The sequence below is a fragment of the Cydia amplana genome, chromosome 5 (assembly GCF_948474715.1).
Source record: "Cydia amplana chromosome 5, ilCydAmpl1.1, whole genome shotgun sequence".
NCBI lineage: Eukaryota > Metazoa > Arthropoda > Insecta > Lepidoptera > Tortricidae > Cydia > Cydia amplana.
Window position 1 is genome coordinate 19,670,962 of NC_086073.1, and position 15,585 is coordinate 19,686,546.

Here is a 15,585-nt window from a genome sequence, read left to right on the forward strand (position 1 = left end):
CTACGACTCGATCATGATCTCGATGTGCACGGAGCCCATGCCCTCGTGCCGGTCGTATTTTATGTTGTGCGCCCACGCACGGCACTCCACGTTGATCAGCGTGCCAGCTGCAACAAATAACAATTTATTTTTCGAAAACCGGGTTTTTTCAAAAATTTCAGAGAAGAGATTCCACCAGCCGGGCTAGCACATGATTGGCGCGACAGTAGGTATTTCACGGCGAGACAAACTACAGTACGTTCCTCTTTTCTTAACAAAGCTAGAAAAAGTCGGGTGGACTATCTCGCCGCGAGATCCTGTCGCGCCAATCATGCGCTAGGCCCATGGGCACCTACAGCGCTTTATGAATGGAATTTATACTTACCGCCACTTGCACCATCCCAGTAATCCAGGGTTAACCGGTTAAACCATTAACCCAGTGTCAAAGTGTGTAATCATGGTAACTCCAGGTTTAACCGGTTAAGTTCGGGTTAGTGGGATGGTGCAAGTGGCCAGACCTCAGGATTAAGGATACTTACTCTTAGGCCTCATGAAATGCACACCAACAAGCGGGCTGAGATAGTATCCATCCTGGTTGGTGTAAAAGTGTAGTATCCTAGGAACCCTCGTTTCGTCAAGTACTTAAAGTACACAAGCCTACGATACTATTATAGTGATGTGCTGACCGAAAGTTTCCAAAATTGGAAACGAAGTCTCATAGTTAAAATTATAATTGCTTGAATTATTTTGGAAAGTAGTAGGGTACTCACTTTTAGGCCTCATGAAATGCACGGCAACCAGCGGGCTGAGATACCCATCTTGGTTGGTGTACGGGAAGTAGTAACCCGGGAACCCTCGTTTGGGCAGGTACTGGATGGGACCGATGTTCTCGCGGTCGGCTGGGTTCTCGCCCTGGCACGATACCCACACCATGTTGAGCTGTGGAACACAGTGAAATGTTTCAGAAATGTAAACTTGGGAAGAGGATGTTGTAGTAATTTTATTATAGAAAATAAGATGCAAAAATACTATTATAATTGAGTTGGGGTCCCATAGTGAAAAAAGTATGCGATTTAACTTTATTCATATTCATATTCATATTTTTATTGATAAAAGTAATTACACGTCAAGATTTGTTACATACAATTGGATTACATTTAACTAAATGTAAATTATATAATCGTTTCAATACAAATGTCAATTTCATTATTACAAATTTAAAATCCAAGTACACAGGTACAATGGAGACATTAGAAAAATGCAATAAATAATAACTTATGATCTATTTACTTATTTACATTGTGTGCGTGGATCGATGACACCTTATCGAAAAATTCGTCGATGGTGTAGCAGGCCATTTCTACTAATATCTTTTTGATTTTATTAGCAAATGTGACGTCACTAGGGGCACATCTGATGTCGGCAGGTAACGAGTTGAATAGTTTTACTCCTAACACACCGACGGATTTCCTAGCTTTAGCGGTAGTATGGGGCGGGACCAAAAGCAGACTTCCCCCGCGCGTGCTTCTGCCTGTCTGCTGCTCACGGGTTTTAAACGAATTGAGATTACTTCTAACATACTTGCACGCTTCTAAAATGTAGACACTTGGTAATGTTAAGATTTTATGTTTAATGAACAAGGCCAGTGCTGAGTGGTCGTAAGGTTTCCCCGCGATTATTCGTATTACCCGCTTTTGTAGCTTGAACACTCGCTCGCTTTGGTATACGAAGTCTTAATTCAAGCATTGCAGTCGACGAGTAGAAAAAAGCACATTATTGTGCCATTCGATTCGACTGCAAACATATTTATATTTTTAGGGTGTAAGTAAATGTTGGAAGTTAAAACTGGGATGTGATCCACTACATTTCATCATCATCTTCCTCGCGTTGTCCCGGCATTTTGCCACGGCTCATGGGAGCCTGGGGTCCGCTTGGCAACTAATCCCAGTAATTGGCGTGGGCACTAGTTTTTACGAAAGCGACTGCCATCTGACCTTCCAACCCAAAGGGTAGACCAGGCCCGTATAGGGATTAGTCCGGTTTCCTCACGATGTTTTCCTTCACAGAAAAGAGACTGGTAAACATCAAATGATATTTCGTACAGTATAAGTTCCGAAAAAATCATAGGTACGAGCCGGGGTTCGAACCCGCGACCTCCGGATTGCAAGTCGCACGCTTTTACCGCTAGGCCACCAGCGCTTTGTGATCCACTAAATGATTTTTTTGAGGTCATAAATGTAGTGATCCACTACATTTATGACCTCAAAAAATCATTTGTGAATGTAATTATATAGCTGTGAGTTGTGACGTACCGTATTCATGGGTCCGTCTTTAAAACGGGGTATTATAAGTACCTACGTAAATGTGCATTTACTCGTAGGTCTGTAATAATAACGCATAAAACATATTTATTATTTAGCTACTATTCTCTTTACATATCAAACTCTATAACCATTTTACTTAATTTGCAGCCAGGGTTGAATACTTCCTTTCGACCTCAAGTGAAGAGCACTGTTGATGTGTCAGCGTTCCCACGTAAATCTTTATGTAATGATTCAAACTCTGTGTTCAAACTTCTACTAAGTTGTAACTGGTTTTAACTGTCATTTTCTGGTTTCATCCGGATTCCGCCAGCAGGTTCATCAGGCTCGTCATCAAATCATCTTTCATGAGAGCGAGCTGCTCTCACATCGATCTCGTGAAAGATGGTTATAACAACGCGTCTGGGCTTCGAATCTTCTCGTCCTTGTTATTTTGCCTCTTCCTCTTGAATTAACCTAATCTATAATTTTCACGGTTTCACTAGACCTATTACCATCTCCAAAAATATTTAGGCTTTATCCAGCAATGTTAATGTTACTTTTTTGTCCAAATAGGCACTAGAATCGTTGGTTAAAATCTGTCGGGTTAAGGATGACTCAAGCTAGACCGGGCCGGGCCCGCGCCGTGGCGTCCGACATGTCATTTTATATAACGGCGGATCGGTGATCACGTGGTGCTTTCCATAGAAAACGAAGCGCCGGGAAGTCCGGCCCGGTCCCGGCCCGGTCTAGCGTGCCATCCCTTACTTGTTCCCACCGTGTATATTGAATATTGGATAGCACTCCGCAATATATATCCGTGAGAAGTATTACAGAAAACTCTTGAGCGACGTCAACAAATCGAAACTAACTATTTCAGCTATCGCATAAATTCGTCGTTGATGAATAGGATTTCATTAATGAAAAACTGCTTGTTCATCCGCGGGCAGCGTTTTGTGGACTTTCGAATTATAGGTAATTCTAACAATTGTTATTATTCTAGAAGTCCCAGATCCACAGATTATGTTTAGCAAACGCCATCATGTTCCTGACATGACTCTGCTGGTCCTTAGTCCTATCTCGGCATCTGCCCAAAGATCTATCTGGTCCGAAGCGAAATTAGTGGCTTCTGAAATAACTTGTCAGTACTTACATTTTGCTTATCAAACGCCGTCATATTCCTGACATGGCTCTTCAGATCCTCGGGCATGTCTTTGGGCAGGTGGTCGGAGCTGTTGTAGTAATGTGGCTTCCAGCCGTAGATCTTGTTCAGCTTGAGGAACACGCAGGGTGTCGACTTGTTGTACGCGAAGCTGTTTGACTCCACGCAGGGGAACCAGGCGGGGGCGTTTATGTCCACGTCGCACACCTGCAAATAAATATCTCCATTTGAGATAAGTATTATTCTTGGACTTTTGCAATTTTGCGGATTTAAAAAAGCTTGTTTCTATACACCGTATACATATCAAAATTAAGACAGCCAAATTTGTCCAACCACAGTTTGGTTTTATTGAAAAATATATACAAAATCATGGTGATTGGGAATTAAAACGGGCAAACTGTTATTTTAGTATTTGGTATACAAAAATACAGCTTAGGGTTCCCTCAATTTACGCCATTTATTGCCTAGCTAGAGTCTGTGCGGAAATAGAAGAGTCGTGGAATGTATGGGGCCCAATCCATTCCACGACTCTTCCTTAGTTTCGAACAGACTCTACTTTGCGGGATTTTGTTCACTCAAAGGGTTGAACTTCAGGTTTTAGTGAGATCAAGTTACTAGAACAGTAGGTAAATTTATAAATAATTTTGGCGTAGGGTGTATTTAATACAAGTTTACCTTTCCTGGTGGAGGTGGTTGTTTGTCGCATGTGTGTGTGTTGCGTCCCGCTCCCACTTTCTTGTTGTCTCGTTTGTAAGCTGAAACACAAGTACATTTACTTCAGTGAATTTAGTCTAATTAAATAGTTATTAGGTACCTGTAATAAGAACGACTACTGAATAACTTTCGTTTCTTAAGTCACTACTCACTACTGTTAAAAGTCAAGAGTTTGAGTCTGAAGGCCAGCCCAGGGTTGGTTGGTGCCGATAATGCTCTTCTCATTCTCTCTCTCTCTCTCTCTGATTGCTAAATGGGCTGGCCCACGCCCAGGAGTTCATCCAGGATGTTTAAAGGGCCCCACTGATGACCAGTCCGCCGGAAGATATCGGCCTGTCAGTTAAACGCAAAAGGTGACAGTTCCGAACAACTGACAGGCCTATATCGTCCGGGGGACTGATCATCAGTGAGCTCATACATTAGCTTTATGTCCAGTTTCTCAAAACTTACATTATGATCAATTGTTGCTGGCTAAAAGCCTGAAGGCTAATTAAAGCCTGTCGCATATGAGGTTTCTTCAATACTGTTGCTCAGAGAAAATCTAGCAAAAATGGTGTACCTACTAACCCTAGTTATTGAGAGAATAAATGTTTAGAGCACTGTTAGAAGCGCTGGTGGCCTAACGGTAAGAGGGTGCGACTTTCAATCCGGAGGTCGCGGGTTCCCCCGCTCTTACCAATGAGTTTTTCGGAACTTATGTACGAAATATCATTTGATATTTACCAGTTGCTTTTCGGTGAAGGAAAACATCGCGAGGAAACCGGACTAATCCCAATAAGGCCTAGTTTCCCCTCTGGGTTGGAAGGTCAGATGGTAGTCGCTTTCGTAAAAACTAGTGCCTACGTCAATGGGATTGCCAAGCGGACACCAGGCTCCCACGAGCCGTTGCAAAAATGCCGGGATAACGCTAGGAAGAAGAGTAATCTTTAAGCTCACCTTCCAAAAACTTCTTCAGCTCTTTGACCCAGAACTGCTGGCTGCCCACATCGTTCCCCTTGTACCAGATGACGCTGCTCGCCACATCCGAGGGTGTGGGCCTGAAGCCCAGCCCAGGGTTGGTGCCGATGATGCTCTTCTCCAGCTGCCACATGGGCTGTTTCGCGTCCAGGAGCTGAAGGAAGGTCCACATGCAGATGGCTACCAGGAGGGCGAGAGCGGCGTAGAAGATGAAGTAGAATAGGGCTATCTTGGCTGTAAAAAGAAAAAGTAAAATGTATTAATTATAACAGTGCCTCTACAAAATTAAATAAATTACCCATATGGTGGAAAGATTCGCTGGCTATGGTTGAGGTCTTGGTGACTCAGTTGGCAGAGCGCTGGAGTATCGATCCTGAGGCCGTGAGTTCAAGTCTCACCCAAGCCAGTAATTTTTCCACTTTGAAATTTATTCTAAGCTTAATAGCATCGTTCGGAGAAGTTTCTGCTTGTTCTGAGTCGGTGACGCTAAGGCTCTCCATAACTATTCAACGCGGGAATTACGCGAACATTATGGGCACTCTTATAGCAGGCTTTGACTTTTTTTAAATGACTACTATTATTTTTTTAAATGCTCGAGGAATTTGGTGTTTTGAAATAAAAATCATAATAATTGTAATTATTTATGTTATTTCTCTTTAAATCCAACTATGAGAAAAAAAAGTGTGCCAAGATTAATAACAGTTTTTTTTTTCACATTGAAAGAGTTGTGAATCTGAGCAGAAATAACAGACATTTAAATTTAAAAGAAGTAGCGTGTACTAAGACTACTTGAAACAAAATGTCCACCATATGAGCATGTATGTCCAAAAAGCAACAATACGTCAAGGAATGAGACGTAACGCTCGTCTGGGCCGGAAGACCTCGTTGGACCAATTGCGCAGCGTCCGGCGCGTGCGCCACTTTACCTCAAGGATTAGGAGATTCTATGATTCCTGAACCTTGTCTTATACGTAGCCTCGATGTCGACTTATAATAAGTTATACTATTAGCATAATTGCCTACAATGTTACGCCATACGCTTAAATAAATTGTCTTATACGATACTAAAAGAACTATTTGATTGCTAATATAAGCTCATATCACTCATGAATATGTTAAATGCTCGGCCGCCGAGTTAAATGTAAGCCCGCTCGGAAGGACATGAGTGCTCTTGAGGAGAGTGCTCGGCGTTCACATTTAAGCTCGCCAGCCCAGACGAACGCTACTTAAGGGCCTTCGACCCTACGCGGAGCTTCGGCCTTCGCATTTAGACACTTGTAATATTTTCTGACGCTCCGGGCCTTCGATCCTAGGCGGAGCTCGGCCTTCTGCCTTCGCATTTAGACGCACTATTTTTCTGATATTTAAGCACCAAGTTCCCGAAGCTCGGTATTCGGCCTCGCGTGTAGGCGTCCGGATGCTTTGGGCCTTCGGTGGTGTGGGCTTAATTTAGCATACATACAACGGGACGGGTGAAATTATATAAAAGCTTGTAAAAATACATGATAACTCACACCAACTGCCCGCAGTCCTGCCGCAGAACTGCCTCGTCTTCGGGTTCCAGATGTACCTCTTGACTTTCTGCCCCGCAGTCAGCGGGGGCTCTTTCGCCTTGTAGTACAAGTTGAACCGCTCCAGGCTGTTCAGGTCTGACGGACGCTTCTTCACCGTCATCTTGGCTTTTGGTCCGTCCTGATGAAGGAGAAAAGAATTATGGCGTTATTCATAAACGGCTGCTAATTTAAGCAGTTGATGATCGTCGTTTGTCCCTATCAGTCGTTATGCCATAGAGAGGGACAAACGACGATCATCAGCTGATTAACTTAGCAGACGTTTATGAATAACGCCGTTAGAGTTCGTTTAAGCTAAGTTGGCACTGGCGTTGAGGGAACAAAGTGTGGCAATGGCACTATAGAAATCATATTCTCATAAAAATTTGTTCAAGTCATCACACTTTGTGACTCATCATCGCATCGTAGCTCTCAAACGGATGGAGCGATTTCGATTCGGTTTTATTACGTGAAAGCGAGTTTTACTTGACTATTTTTATAAATCTATTAGGGTCATTTGCACCATCCCACTAAACTGGGGTTAACCGGTTAAACCTGGAGTTTATATGGTTACCAGTTTGATGCTGGGTTAACGGTTTAACCGGTTAACCCCGGGTTAGTGAGATGGTGCAAGTGGAGTAAGAGCATAGTAGAAACTTTAGGCGCGTAGTCAGCCGTATAGTCTCATTCGCTACTATACTTACTCGGCTAGGTAGGTATTTACTCGTACCCACATCCCACATAGGTCCTTCATAATGTCAACTGGCGACCCGCTCCGGCTTCGCACGGGTTAACAAATTATACATAGGTAAACCTTCCTCTTGAATCACTCTATCTATTAAAAAAAGCGGCCAAGTGCGAGTCGGACTCGCCCACGAAGGGTTCCGTATTTAGGCGATTTATGACGTATTAAAAAAAAACTACTTACTAGATCTCGTTCAAACCAATTTTCGGTGGAAGTTTGCATGGTAATGTACATCATATATTTTTTTTAGTTTTATCATTCTCTTATTTTAGAAGTTACAGGGGGGGGACACACATTTTACCACTTTGGAAGTGTCTCTCGCGCAAACTATTCAGTTTAGAAAAAAATGATATTAGAAACCTCAATATCATTTTTGAAGACCTATCCATAGATATCCCACACGTATGGCTTTGACGAAAAAAATTTTTTGAGTTTCAGTTCGAAGTATGGGGAACCCCAAAAATTTATTGTTTTTTTTCTATTTTTGTGTGAAAATCTTAATGCGGTTCACAGAATACATCTACTTACCAAGTTTCAACAGTATAGTTCTTATAGTTTCGGAGAAAAGTGGCTGTGACATACGGACGGACAGACAGACGGACAGACGGACAGACGGACAGACAGACAGACAGACAGACATGACGAATCTATAAGGGTTCCGTTTTTTTCCATTTGGCTACGGAACCCTAAAAACCGCATCAAAATCCGTTGCGTTCGTTTAAAAGATCTAAGCATACATATGGACATAAGAGAGCGGGAAGCGACTTTGTTATATACTAAGTAATATGTATGTAGTGATTGTATCGCTTGTTGATAGTCGTGATTATTGCTCTGATTGTCTGCACATTTGCAGAATTAATTTAATGTCAAATGGCCTCTATCGCGTCATCAATTGCCAATGTTGCAACCACTGATTTGATAAGGTCAATGTGGCTAATTCCGTCATAGGGACTATTCCGTCCATTAGTGTTTCTCGACCAACGAAAAAATTTGATAAATAAAAACATCGACAAAGCAGCGATTGCTTCTACTAATACTATTACTTATTCTGTGCTTCTAGTTTCAGCAATCAAAAGCAAATGGTTTTTTCCTACGATTGAAAATCAAAGAAATATACCCTCGTGGACGGAATAGTCCCTATGACGGAATTAGCCACATTGACCTTACACTATGTTTATGTTATTTTTAGGAGATAAAAATATGTGTCCGCGGCCGGCAAAAAATCCCACTTGATAAGGACGCCTTGACAGGTTATTCGTATAAAGAGACAAGCAAATCTCGTCCTTATGGTAAGCGACAAAGTGGGACCTTTGACTAGACTTCGACACAAATAGGTATCTGTCACATGATTATGCTACTTTTACTATTATACTACTTCTATCATGGACCTATTAGGTCCATGACTTTTATAATACTATTATAATAACTTTTATAATACTTCGAGTTGTATAGCTACTTGATTATACGACTAGGTACCTATATTGTTTGTTGGTTGTTTTGTGATCGATAATATAAATAGTAACTAAGTATTTATAGTTAACAGCTTGTGTGCAAATAAGTGAATAGAAAATGACTACGCCGTTATACGGATAAAGGTTTTAATCAGGAAATCAGTCTAGAGCCTTTAACTTTCGGCAACATAGACATAGACATAGAAAAACTTTATTTAACATCACATGAATGGTACATTTAAACATACTTACTTAGATCTAATAATGTGTATTTAGTCTAAGCATTTAAACATAAAATCTTAAACACTTAAGAACAAATTAAAATTATGTTTACATATAAACAAAACAACGTGATGTTAAAAAGGGGCTCGACTCAGCATGATGTTGCAGTAAAATTAACTGCAACGCTGGTTTTAACATGGCAAAAATATGGTCACAGTATGACTCAGTCAGCATATAGGCAGTATACCTATTTCCATAAAATTAGGAGTGTAGTGTGTATTTTGTGGACGCTACTTTATATTTGGGAATTTATTAATAAAAAAAAATAGGGGGCACTAGAATGTGAAATAGGTCTAAGTACTAACCTAGTCCTTAGTGTGAGATCCTGCGGGCAGCTGCGGCGCGACTGCGCGCGCGCCGGTGACAGCCCGGGGCAGGATAATAGGACGGGCGATGCTGAACGGAACCAGCGCCAGTGATTTATTTTAAATTGGCTTTTAACTCTGAAATTAGCAGTGACAGAGTACTGCGGTGTCATCATAAACGTCAAACTTCTAAGAAAATATAAGCTCACCTCCAGATTTTGTTACGACATCAGTCGGTGTCGGTGCAGAGTTAGCTTTACGGCTGATCCCACTGTCATCCAGTCAATATCTCATGATATAATCCTAGAGAAATGTATGGAACTCTTCAAGTCATACTTTTTAAAGTATCACGCGCATTTTCGAAAAGCATCATTAAGGTAAGGTAGTACAGCGGCACTAGCTGCTAATAAAGACCATAAGATTGTAGCATTTTAATCTGCTACGTATGTATAGGCTGTTATAGTATTTTAAAACTTAAAGTAACTTATAGGACTGAAGAAAGTTACAAAACGATTACTTTGTTTTACACCCCAGTGTCCAAAAGGAAATGCAGATACAGTGACTGTATTACAGTCAACCAATTTGATTCCTAGCAGTGGGCTATATATACAATAGAACCTTGTCGTTTCAAGACTGCTACTACTACTTACTACTAGATACATGGATATACATCATGCACTCAATAAGCACGGTCGTAGAAGATAAAAAGATAGATTCATTATGAGATTATGACAATGGTTGAATATAACTGATATATCACATGGTTGATATTGTCAATAATTCAAAATTTAGATAGAAACAAATATTCAATCTGTATCCCTATCTTGCATAATGCCATCCGCTGCCCCCTCGCACGGAGTACCTGACCGAGAATCATTCGAATTACTGTTACATAAAACTACCTACCTATAGGCACTCTTGATTTGCAAATAACCTTTAGATACCATATGCTACTAAATATACAGGGACCTATAGGTAACTACATATTTCTATTTTCAATTTCTCTTCATTGTTTCATTCTAAATTTGGTTTGAAAATGTATTAACTAATATAGGTTCTAGATTAATTTTGGTATTTAGCTATTATAGGGAGGAGATTCTTCATTCGTCGCGATCTTTGTATTTTTTTTTGCTTTTTATGTACTTAGGTAGTTATGTTCCCTGATTTTTCGAAGACGGTCGGATCAGTATGGAAAATAATATGTGTAAGGATGTACCGTAAAATGGGGTGAGTAGGCGCAAAACTGACATTCAAACCTCGATAACATTTTTACTCCTCATCTTTCCACCTTATGATGCACGTTTATGTCGACATAATAATATGGCAAAGCAAACACTCACCTGATGTGTTTCTGATGGGGCATTGGGCCTCCTAGAAGCTCGTGGCTCCTAACTGATCTTACTACCACGATCTCCGCTCATTACCTCGTGTACGCGGCACTCCTTTCCCGCCATCTTATTCACAGTACCATCAAGCAAAAGTTAGTCAGAACAAGTGGTGTTACCACATATCAAAATATAGACTGACATTACTAGTTTTGATACATACCGACTTTTATATGGCGAATCGCGCTGTGCGCGACAGCCTGAAGGCATTCTCTACCTATTTTAGTTTTTATCTTATTTTGGGTAGTTCCATTTCATAACTTTGACGATAAAGAGGAAAACCCACCTCACCCCGTAGTGCCTCGTATTTGGGGTGAGAGGGCTTTTCATACAAAGGTGATTTTGGAAGAATGTTGGATCGATTTTTTTTATTATGCGTATTACTATAGCTCCATTTTAAATTGGAATACATTATTTTTGTAGCAGTAGCCTTAAAATCCCTTCTCACCCCCCTCTCAAACCTTCTCTCCCCATTCATAACCCACCTCTCCCCGCGAAACCTACTCACCCCATTTTACGGTAACAAAAATAGTGAAGATCCGTTGAAATTCGGTAGAAAATTTTTACTTCCACTTTTTCCTAATCAAACATAAAATCTATGGGGCAGGTCGTCCAAGTTAGCTAAAGGCTAGGTAATCATTTTATGCGTCAAAAAAACATTACCTCTACTTTTTCCTTTAATAGAAACACGATAACCGAATGTTTTGTTACCGAAATTGTTTTTTGGCAGATTTATAGTGATTTTTTGTTATAAATTACCGATTACAACATAATTAATTAAAGTTAGTGACATTTATAAACTGTTTCGTGAAGTCGTTTTTGTGGTAAAAATTAAGTAAGTAGGTATTATTATACGAGAATAGTTAAGTATTTTTTTATTATAACTTTATAATTTTTTAGTTATTCAGCAATTTGGAACAAATTCTATATACACACAAGGTATAGTGTTCCACACAAAGACGCCACATAATGACGTGACCGTTTGACGGAAATGCTGATTGTGCTACATTTGTACTCGTTTCCTCCCAATCTCCCGTGGAAACTGGATAAATCAAGCACTATTTAGGACACTTCTTATTTTAGGGTTCCGCGCCTTAAATTAACAACAGGATTTTAAATGAGGGTAAATGCGAAAAATTAAAAAAAGACCGGTTTCTTGTTTGTGGAGTTAACTTGCAGCTCACGACGATAAAAATTATTCTTATACTTTGCTGAAATATTTAAAAATCAATGTTGCAAATGTGTTCCATGTATATTGCAATTGCCCATTTTCTATTTATTTAACTAGATCTTATTATTCGCCATTATAATTTCGTTATTCATAGAGTTAAACCACGAGAAGTCTGCAACGATTTTAATAACACACGCAGTGCAAGTGTCATTTATACGTCATCATTTCATAGAAGTTTGATGTTTAATTTAAATAACACTTGCACTGCGTGTGCTATTCTAAACGCGCACAAGCCTCAATAAACTCTAATAGTTTGTCTGAATCTGTCATTTCGACTAATGTATTTGTAAGAAAAGGATAAACATAAACTAATTGAGGCTTGTAATTTTTTATGAACATCTTTAAGCAATAATAAATTCGGTCATCGTAAACCCACAGGTGTGATAATCTGTTAAGAGAGAAATTACCAAAACAACAGTTAATCGTCCCCCCTACATATATCAGCCTTAACAGCCCTACCTACAAACTCAATCAATTATCTACTCTATTCCCACGCATCAGATTCCAAATTTAAACTGCTTTTCGAATGGCTGTTACACTCATTTGTTTTTAGTAGCTGTGGCTGCTAGCTATCACCCTTATTACAAGGCAATAGAGTTTATAAAACCAGACAAGTGCGAGTCGGACTCGCCCTCCGAGGGTTCCGTACAAAAAATTGTTTTTTTTTAAATACCTAATGATTATTTTATATGATTATTTATGACTATTTTTAAGGTACGTACTTGTAGTAGACGATATTAAAAATACGGAACACGGAATGTACCATATAATAAATTGTTATTATGTTGTTATTCCCTTGAGTGTTCCTATCCTATTTCAAATAAGTCTTCACACAAGTCTTCTTTTTTAAATGGAATAGGAATGCAGTACATATGTAGAATACGTTTTTGACTGTTAAAAATTTAGTCTTCATTTTACCCGTGTCTTATATTTACCCCACTTGACCCTATCTTTGACTTATAAGTATGATTTTTTCACAGCTTTAAGGGACTGTAGACCAGGGTATATGGTTTTAATTTCAACACGATTGCTCCACGCGTTATCGAGATAAAGGTTCTTAACAAACAGACGGACGGACGGACGGACGGCCGGGGCCGGGGCCGGGCCGGAGCTTCCGGCGCTTCGTTTTCTATGGAAAGCACCACGTGATCAGCGATCAGCCGTCATAGAAAATGACGTGTCGGCACGGCCCGGTCTAGCGTGAGCGCCGTGAGCTGCGTGATTCGAGTCATCCTTCAGCCTTCCGTTGTTTTCCTTTGTAAGTACGGAACCCTAAAAATGCTTGGAGGTTTAGGGCATCATCCATCAGTGAACAATACGATAAAGGCAGCTCACAGCATCGATTAAAATAAATTCGCGGGTAAACGGATCGCTTCCGAGAAACACTGCGGTTCGATTACCGAGGATGGTGATAGGTTGGTTAAGGGGGCGTTGACACATGTTCAATCCATACAATGTTTTGATACGGATCCCTTTGTATGACATTAATGATTAAAAAAAAATCATAATGTAATGATTGTCAGATTATCATTAGTCATAATTTTGAAACCGTTATATTTTCAGGATTTCGTTAGGTTATTATATGGATAGGTTAGGTTTAAGTTAGGTTTGTTTTATGGCAATCCTTTTTTTTTACGCTGGGGAAATGCGTTTACGCATGCCACCTGGTCCGGGGGAACCAGGGGGGATGACGGACTAACCAGTGGAGGACTACCGTCTAAAACCACCAGCGAGTGCCGACTCCGCTTTAGATGGGGTGCCGCAGGGTCGCTATCAGCATTCGACCACGTGCTGTTTTATGGCAATCCTGAAAAATTACGCGATTCTGAGAAAAAACAAATTATGACTAACGAAAATGCGGACAAACAATACATTATGACTTTAAACTTTATGAGAATCAATAGAGACCCGTTTTGATTATTTGGAGGGTGTTAAAACTTTTTTTGCGTGTCCCTTGCCTTTTGACCAGTTTGGTTCTAGAGAATTACCTAGGAAGAAATTTCTCTTTAGATGCTAAGGTACTTAATTCATGCATTATTAAATGTTTTTTTAGAATGATACTGATGAACCGAATAATGCGGCCGAATATTATGTTATTCATTATTAGGTTTTATTTTAAGCGAATAAATTATTATTTAAATTTAAAGTAATAAAGATTTGATAAGATAAGATAATCATTTATTGCGCAATTATAGGTGTTACAGAAAGGTGGATTACCTACATCATTATCCAGGAACTGTTAATTAAGGAGCTATATTAATCAGGGAAATAAAACCTTAAATCTAAACGTTATTATATTTAAATTCAAAACGTAATGGAATAATTTTACGGTTTAGACTCACTTGTTTTAAGTCACCCGCGCGACATGTTTCGGAAAGCCTAGGTATCTTTTCTCAAGCACTAACAGTGCGAGCAGCGTTCACGACGGCCGTGTATCGCGTACTACCTCGCGTACCTAGGCTCTCCGAAACATGTCGCGCGAGTGACTTAAAACAAGTGAGTCTAAACCGTAAAATTATTCAATGTTAGTATACTTATCTCACAACAGTTTAAATTCAGTTCAAAACGTAATTTTTTGTAAAATACTCAAAGGCCCCTTAACCAAAAATAAACAAAAGTCGGCGCACAATTCGCACGGTGCGTGTGCGCCTTCGATCGTCCGCTGACAGTGCGGGTCAAACCGGAGAAATTCGACTGGGAAACTTTTCGAAATGTTCTTTACGTTTTATATTTTTTATTTTATTGGGTACTAGCGACCCGCCCCGGCTTCGCACGGGTTAACAAATTATACATAAACCTTCCTCTTGAATGACTCTATCTATTAAAAAAAAACGCAATAAAATCCGTAGCGTAGTTTTAAAGATCTAAGCATATGGACACACAGACAGCCGGAAGCGCCTTACTTTACTCTTTGGTGAGAGCGTCGAAAATATAATGAAGTTAATCAAGAATGCTAAATGGTTGTAGGATAGGTGGCGCTATTACTATGTTTGCATTCTGACGACTGTTAAAAATTAGAATGCAAAAAAAACATATTCGCGTTTTTGTTTCGTAGAGAACCCCTTCTTTGTAGGAAGTGTGTTAAAATATCTAAATATCTTCATTACGTTGCTATTATATATATATATATATATATATATATATATAGTATCAGCAATAAAGGCTATATATATATATATATATATATAGCCTTTATTGCTGATACTAAACATAAATACAACAAATTTTACATACTTAAAATCTTATTAACTAGCACATCGGTTTTTCCGGTTTAGTGGTCAGCGTGTCAAGTGACACATAGGCCTCTTCCAGCTTCCTCCATTCTGTTTTGTCCGCTGCTTTCTTGGGCCATTCTACTCCTCCGATTTTTTTAATATCATCTCCCCACCTTTTGAATTGGCCGCCTTTTTTCCTTTTGCCATCCCGTGGGAACCACTCCGTTATAATTTTTATGTTGCTACTATAGCATGATGTGACTGTGATGATGTACTGGTGATGGGTCACCAGCGAACGTTTTATATTCA

The 15,585-nt window shown here is 39.8% G+C and overlaps 1 protein-coding gene across 1 annotated transcript; it reads right to left on the bottom strand.

Moving 5' to 3' along the window:
• On the bottom strand, positions 1-6,804 carry LOC134648286 (sodium/potassium-transporting ATPase subunit beta-2-like). Its single transcript, XM_063502777.1, has 6 exons — positions 6,627-6,804; positions 5,092-5,346; positions 4,117-4,196; positions 3,433-3,648; positions 750-918; positions 1-107 (listed from the first exon to the last, which is right to left on the bottom strand). Exons 1-6 carry the CDS (start codon positions 6,784-6,786, stop codon positions 1-3), a joined length of 987 nt encoding a protein of 328 aa, XP_063358847.1. The 5' UTR covers positions 6,787-6,804.
• Positions 6,805-15,585: the final 8,781 nt, after the last annotated feature.

Bases quoted from the DNA above. Each gene is read 5' to 3' on its own strand.
- LOC134648286 (XM_063502777.1), bottom strand. From the start codon at position 6,786: ATGACGGTGAAGAAGCGTCCGTCAGACCTGAACAGCCTGGAGCGGTTC. The intron at 3,649-4,116 runs GTAAACTTGTAT...ATTTATTTGCAG, and splicing joins AACCACCTCCACCAGGAAAG to GTGTGCGACGTGGACATAAA. The intron at 108-749 runs GTGAGTACCCTA...TATTTGTTGCAG, and splicing joins GCATTTCATGAGGCCTAAAA to CTGGCACGCTGATCAACGTG.